General features: G+C 39.5%; 1 protein-coding gene across 2 annotated transcripts in view; it reads left to right on the forward strand.

The window, feature by feature from the left end:
- Nucleotides 1–7,500, forward strand: part of LOC140945617 (peroxisomal targeting signal 1 receptor-like) — a 47,069-nt gene that overhangs the window by 23,743 nt on the left and 15,826 nt on the right. For both annotated transcript variants that reach the window (XM_073394638.1, XM_073394645.1), the window contains 8 exons: nt 709–849; nt 1,584–1,636; nt 1,794–1,851; nt 4,237–4,353; nt 4,838–4,864; nt 4,999–5,069; nt 5,157–5,238; nt 5,819–5,859. In XM_073394638.1, coding sequence (XP_073250739.1) covers nt 709–849; nt 1,584–1,636; nt 1,794–1,851; nt 4,237–4,353; nt 4,838–4,864; nt 4,999–5,069; nt 5,157–5,238; nt 5,819–5,859 — 590 coding nt within the window. The remainder of the gene's footprint in view (nt 1–708; nt 850–1,583; nt 1,637–1,793; nt 1,852–4,236; nt 4,354–4,837; nt 4,865–4,998; nt 5,070–5,156; nt 5,239–5,818; nt 5,860–7,500) is intronic.

Below are 7,500 nucleotides of genomic sequence, written 5' to 3' on the forward strand. Positions count from 1 at the left end.
AACGCACGTGATCAAATTGCGTTCTGTGCATTCCATTCATTCTTAGTGGAAGTCCAATCGATAGCGACCTGGAGATAAAGATTGCGGGCTCCTCTTGTCGCCCGAAATTATTGCCAAGGTCTTGTTAATCAGCTCAACTTTCTACAAAATTCCCTGTTTTGAATTTTGGAAACTCACGGCTGTCCTTTAGATACGTAATTCTGTCACTCATTGAATTGTTTCTAAATCCAGATGTTTATAGTTACAAGATTGTCTGTTTTTGTTTTATCTCCGGCCTGAAGGGAAAGATGAACATCTTTATGTTAATCACTTCATACAAAGAATTTGAGATAAAGTCAGAATTAAACTTGACCGAACTAGAAGAGGCATGTTTTAATACCCCATCAGGGTATATTAATTTAATGCATGTAATCTTTACATTTATGTATTAAAAGACGTTTTGCTTCTGTAGTTTGTAGTTTTCATTTGTTGGAGCAGGTTAAACATAAATAAATTTGCACGGCTCCAATAAAACGAAGGATGGTAAAGTGATAAAGCTCAGTGAGTTTGCCAGCCACAGTCAATGACTCTGGAAGATGCTATGGGTAGATGGAGAAAATAATTATTATTAATTATTGTCGACATAGTAAAATACCCGGTATTATGTAATTATTAATCACTGGAAGCCACTTTTCGTAGCAGTACTGATGATATCGTGTTTGTCGGAAGGTGGTTGATGCTAAGACGGGGCAGGAAGTAACAGAAGAAACTGAGGCAGCAGAGCATTGGGTTGATGAGTATGATCAATTTAGGACAACTGAAGCAGATGAGTGGGTCAGAGAGTTAACTTCAGGAGCTAATATCCATAAGGTATACTGATATTCAGGCTTATATATGTTCAGGTTTCAGAAACAATCATTGTTCTTCCCTTATAAAAATCTTGGTATTTGTATAGGCAATAGCATGATTTGTAGTGATATTTGGCATAAATACCACGAGTGATATTTCAAAATTGTTATACGAAATTTCACGAGCCGTTAGGCGAGTGAAATTTGAGACAATTTTGAAATATCACGAGTGGTATTTATGCCAAATATCACGTACAAATCATGCTATTATTTGTTTATACTACTACCCGCAAAAGGTTTGTAATTTTCACATGTAGGTATTTCAAATTAAGCTGAAATACCACTGCCCTAAACCAATCAAATTGCAGAAATTTCTCATGTAGTAGTATAAGAAAGCTAACACAACAGTGCCGATGCTCTTCTTTAAGCTTGGGCTACCTGTACTCAAATTAATACACATTGCAAGATGGCATGTTCATTAAAATACTGAGGAAACTTATTGCAAACTAGTGTATAATTGAGAATGTTCTGACTTCATGTGCAATCCCATATCCCAGGATTTTGTCCAAAACTAGAAATAACTTGTCGCTACATAGTGTAATAAACGCTACCACATAAGCTTGCTTTGCTATGTACACTGCAATGGTTTTCATTTGAACCTCTAGAATATGAGATTTTATCCAAAAATAGTGAAAGTTAAAAAATCCATGCCCATGGTTTAGTGAATAGTTAATAGTTACATATATTATATTTCAGTCTGATATAGATTTCTGGGATCATCTTGAAGGCGAATGGGATGATCTAATAAGGTTAGTAAAGGTAAATTACAAGCATATCCTGTCACTTAGTTCATAACATGCCTGGCAGGCATTCTGGGAACAAGACTCTACCTTTTTCTGTAGTGCTACTGCCCCCAGCCCACACCCTCTTTAATGTAATATGGGATTAAATTGTGTTTTGTTTTAGACGCGATGGGGAAGAGGCTCACCCTTGGTATAATGAAAGGGAAGCTGCAATAAACAAGGTAACACTTGTTATTCTTATGTTTATTCTTGTTGTTATCATTATCGTCGTCTTCATCATCATTTACTTAGACGCCAATAAGATCAGCTATAATAATTCTACAGTGTATTTTATTGCTCCATTTAGACAGCTACTATACCTTACATGTACACCAGTGGCACCAAAAAAAATTGTAATTGCAAACCGATAGGGACTGGGTACAAGTCCGTGCATTATTATATATTTCTTTCGATTCTTATAGTTAGTAAATTTTGGAGTTTTGGGCGGGATGCCTGTATCGATTTCAACATAGACTCAATAAACACCAGACTTGAGGATTCTGTAAATCTGGATGTGCTCTTTCTCACTATGTGGGTCTTGGGTTGTTTATTCTGAAATACACCGGCAATTCCACGTGTCCTTCAACCCCCCTCCAACGACTGGACAACTGACAATTTGACTAACATAAGGGAGCTTAAGCAACAGCGTTTTTGAGCGACGGACGTCAACCGGAAGTGGACTTTTTGCATCATTGGGGAGCGGTTTGGTTGAAACTCTCGGGTAAATCGTTTTTAAAAGAGAAAAGAAATTCAGCAATACAAGGTTGTTAGCGTCAAGGCATATAAAAAGGGAGAAGGCCTCACTTCCGGTTGACGTGCGTCGCTCAAGGTCCCTATAAACGACTGTTATACTCTAACAATAGACGAATCGAAACGCACCAATGACATTTCGAGTCTTCGTAGTCAATAACATCTCGGCTTAACTGACAGACGACCAATAACATCGCGACTTAATTGACCAATCTGGTCAATAACCAAAGTTTAATACCATCAACGGACGTGATACAACTCACTTTGACTCTGAAGATGACTACCGCACTTGTTGTCGAAACGTCAGTAACTCTCAACAACAGTCCTATTCTGGACTACTTTCACCTGGACGATCATACTCAACCTACTTATGAAATGACTCCTGGGTTCAAACATGTCACACTATTACATGTACTTGTTGCTCACTACTCTATCGCCACTGTACAACAAATACTCATTCATGCCATGAATAAAGATCGATTGACTGACAGAAAACGAACAGTAGAAACACTCGACTGTTTGGAAAAAATGGACCGACAAGCCTGCTCCCTTTTGTCCTTTCCCCTCTCCGGCTTTCGTTGCTTGCGACGCAGGCTAGACAAATATGACTCTCTATACAGCGACAGAATTACAATGAAAAGGATTAAATCACTCCAGTCGCGTTTAGTCAGCAATAATAAGGCTTAATTAACAGATTTCGATCAGTCGTAACATTGTGTCCAAATTAACCAATCTGATTAGTAACTAGAGTTTACTTGACCCAGACATGGCGGCTAGAGCTAAATGTTGTTTGTTTGTATTCCTCGGCTACCCCTTCGGTCACGTGAGCTTATAAACTTTTTTGTCCCAAATACGGTGCTTTATCTGGGGTAGCGCTTATTCGAGTAAGACTGTCAGATGACAGCAGACGTCCTTGTAGAATCCAAGTCACAAGCTTTCCTCCTTAATCCTCACCTCTTCATGGATGCCCGACTTAACAATCCAAAGGCACCGGTATCTAATATCAACACTTGTTTTTTGGGGTACCAAATTGTTCCAACAGTTGCCCTGTATTGTAAAAAGCCATATACTCTGTTTTGGTTGTTATTGTTGTTTGTTCAGTTAGCCGAGCGCTGGTTTGCTTGCGGGAGGTCATGAGTTCAAACTTCGGTCGAACCTATAACCAGCAAGATCATTCGATTCAAGGTGAAACCCAATTCCTCATGTTCTGTAACGGTGAAAGGCAATACACAGGCAGCCCGCGCGGCCATTTTTGGTTTGGGCCTATACCATTACTGTATGATGCACAACTTAGGCCGAGCAAAGAACTCGTTTCTAAAAGAAAAGAACTGCTGACAAATGCCTTCAACCTTTGCCCGAAGAAGAGAATTTTAGCTAATTTTAAAGACTGTCACCCAGAGTAATCTACTGTAAAGAGCCGAATCGTGGACCTTGAAGAAAGAGGACGTGCGAAGACAGGAGAGCTGTTCCTGTTTTCAACAGAAGACATGTTTGGCTTTGTCATACTCTACGGTAGAGTGATCTTGTCCCATGAGTCGTTGAGGGGAGAATGAGAGGAAAGAGGCCACCTGGAAGACCTCAAGCGGGAATGCTGGATAGAGTGAAGGATGGCAGCCCTTACGTAGCGGTCAAGAGGTGCGCCTTAGATCGGGAACTATAAGGAAGGACCTGCCTGTAGGCAGAACACACACACTCACACACACACACGCCGTACTTCTACCCGGAAAATAAGTGACCCTGATCATATTCAGTTCACTCATCAGGGGTTGACTCCAGTCTGGGCTCAAATCGTTTCAATTTCTTCTTTTCGTTCTCAGGAATATACATTTGAGGAGGATAACCCACTGTTAGATCATCCTAATCCCTTCGAGGAAGGGCTGAAAAAACTCAAAGAAGGGGATTTGATCAGTGCCATTCTGTTATTTGAAGCAGAGGTAAATAGTGTTCGAAATATTTCCGCAACTACGGAGCGATATCTCTTTCGCGCGCGATTTTCCAAGAAACCTCACCGGAAATGTAGATAAAAAAAACTGTCAAAAAACAAATAGACAACAACTTTATAAAATAACTAAGATAGTACACGCGTTCTGATTGGTTAAAAACCTATTGTTTATTGTGCCGGTAAACTCATAGAAAACGTAAAGTTATTTATAAAAGCAATAGACCACACTTTCTATGTGTTTACCGGCGTGATAACCCACGCGGGATGTTGGGAGAACACGAGAAAAGCGTGATTTACAAGCTTCTCGAGTGTTCTCCCAACATCTCAAGTGGGTTTATCACGCCGGTAAACCCATAGAAAGTGTGGTCTATTGCTTAAATAGAGCATACAAGTGTTCAAAACTCTTGCCTGGGGCTTAATTTTTGAACATTTTGATTGAGTTGTTACTTTCCTTTTGTTTTTCTTCTTCTCCTCAGGTCAAGCAAAGGCCAGAGCATGCTGAGGTATAACCATCGTTAGGTTCTCTCTTTTCTTTTTCCTTTTTTTTTTTTGCATTTCTGAACTATTTAACCCATCATCAAATTTTCCTATGTTTATTGTTGTTCTCGGTTTTTTTAATCTTACACCGTTGTTTCAGGCATGGCAGTACCTGGGCACAAGTCAAGCAGAAAACGAACAAGATATTGCTGCAATAATAGCGTTGAATAAGTAAGTTTATTTTCCTTCTTCAGCTCTCACTGTTGTGTATCTTTTTAATCAAGAGTTATAGAGGTCTTACGACTTGTTTTCTTTTAGGTGCCTTGAAAAACAGCCAGATAATTTAACGTCGCTTATGGCTCTCGCTGTTAGCTACACCAATGAGTCTATGCAGTCACAGGTAATGTTATCCAGTACTTCAATAACCGCGTCTTTTTTCGTTCTTGAAAGAAAGCTCTGCTGTCAAAAGGAGGCAACTATTTTAAGCCCTTAAGTGTTGGTTGGCTCTGCCATTTTCGTTTATTAAAGGAGCTGTCCATAAGTCAAATTGAGGGATTAGGTGAACTCCCACAAAACAACTTACCACTCCAGCAATTTCACAGGCAAACCAGCCACATGGAAGGTGTATCTAGGTGACCGTAAAATGGACTGCTTCTTTTCCCCTTGAAATCTAAATTCTAACGAACTTATAAGTTGAATTCATACAGAGAAAAGTATCACTTGAGGCAGGATCAACTTATTTTATGGCACCAGAGCCAACTGTGGAATTGCCATTTTAGGCATCCTACTGATAAACAGCTTTTGCATTGAGATATTCGCAGAAGCAACATACATTTACAGTTTGTCACCCTTGGAATTGTAGCCAATACCTTACCACCCGGGACTGGTGGAAGAGCACTATATCAGTTAACGACATCACTTAAGAAAATAATTTGGCACATGGAAGTGTATTTTAATCAGGATTTTATACCCTTTTGCAGGCCTGTCAGACGTTGAAAGCCTGGTTAAAGGCCAATCCTCGGTATGTATATAAAAGGCTAAGATTGTAGTTAAAGAGCTTGTAAAAATGAATTCTCGTTTGAGAGATAATACGAGCAGCGGATCTGTATATGTGCGTTTACAATGGTGAGTCGAAGATGATCCATTGTGAAGTCCAGAAAGACCGGAGGCGAATATTATATATATATATATATATATATATATATATATATATATATATATATTTTATCAAAAGTTAATGAACAATAATTAGTCGATTTTCATTGAACACTTATTGAATGAGGCTGAGTATGATGTAAACGCGCGGCCACGGTTTCAGGATATTTAACAATTATTCCACGAGGGTGCGTTGGATATGACATGATAGATAGCCAACGAGGCGCGTAGCGCCGACTTGGCTATAATCATCTCATATCCAACAAGCGCAAGTGGAATAATTGTTTTATTAAAAACGCCCACAAAATCTCGTTGAATCTCCCCGACTAGAACAAACCGGAAAAGACAAGGGACTTCCTCTATTCACATGTCACACGTCTATCAAAACTGTCAACGCGCGAACGGACTCGCCTGAACTGCATGAATGAAAAATCAAAACATTGTAGCGATGAACATTAGTTTTTTAAAAACTCGTCGGGATTCTAGGATTTTACACAGCAGAACAGCTAAAAAAACCTGGCAGATAATGTGAAGGAAAGGAATTTCTAAGTGACAGACGTCGAAATTACTGTGAATTTGGATTTTCGGTGCAGTTATAAAAGTAAGAACAACGGAGAGAAACTATTACCTCGGTCGCTTGTTATGAAGTTGTTTGAAGCCACAAGCTGGTTTTGCTGAACGAGAAAAGAAGCTATACTACCGCCTCGATTGTTCTAGTGAATGGCTGTATAACCTGTATTTGTAGCTGGTTACTTGCGATTTATATTCTTGATTTCGGAGAAACAAGCCGCAGTTATCTATCGGCGAGTGACTCGATCGGCGAATGGCTTCGCGATCATGAGGAAGCAACACTTGTCTTCTTTCGTAGCTGGTCAAGGTACTTTAGTTCCATGTGTTTTCATGTGTTTTTAGACAAACTTTCAAAAAAGCTCTTGTGGCTTTTTGTTTGTTTTTGTCTTTTTTCTTTCGATGAAATTGCATTTCTAGTATTCTAAGAAATGAATTAAAACGATTTGCTTCGGGCGCCGTTCTATCCTTCGCGAAAAAAAATCTCAGCTAGCTTCCAATTTTAAACTGACGCGTACACCGACCATATATGGAGAGCATAGTATAATAGCTCTTTGGATAGCCTTGAGCTTTTCCCAATTTTTTCAGTTCACGCATACATAAACAGCTAGGCTACCGCGCCGCTGCCTAGAAACAAGGTTGCTATTTTGTATTGAGGCAATATACCATCGTGTCGATTGTATATTGTCCATCTCTTCCAAACATAGTACGCGCCGGCTGAGAAAATTAGCTGGGAGATTGGGGTCAATCAAAATGGCAAAATCTTTCAAATGAATAATAGATGACTGGATCAGAACCACAGTCGGAGTTAGACAAGGGTTTTTACTCTCACCGACTCTTTTCAACATCTTTGTGGAAAGAATTATGACTGACGCACTAGAAAACCAAGGAACAGTCAGCATCGGTGGCAGAACAATTACCAACTTACGTTTTGCCAATG

This window comes from Porites lutea, chromosome 1 (assembly GCF_958299795.1).
Source record: "Porites lutea chromosome 1, jaPorLute2.1, whole genome shotgun sequence".
Classification (NCBI taxonomy): Eukaryota; Metazoa; Cnidaria; class Anthozoa; order Scleractinia; family Poritidae; genus Porites; species Porites lutea.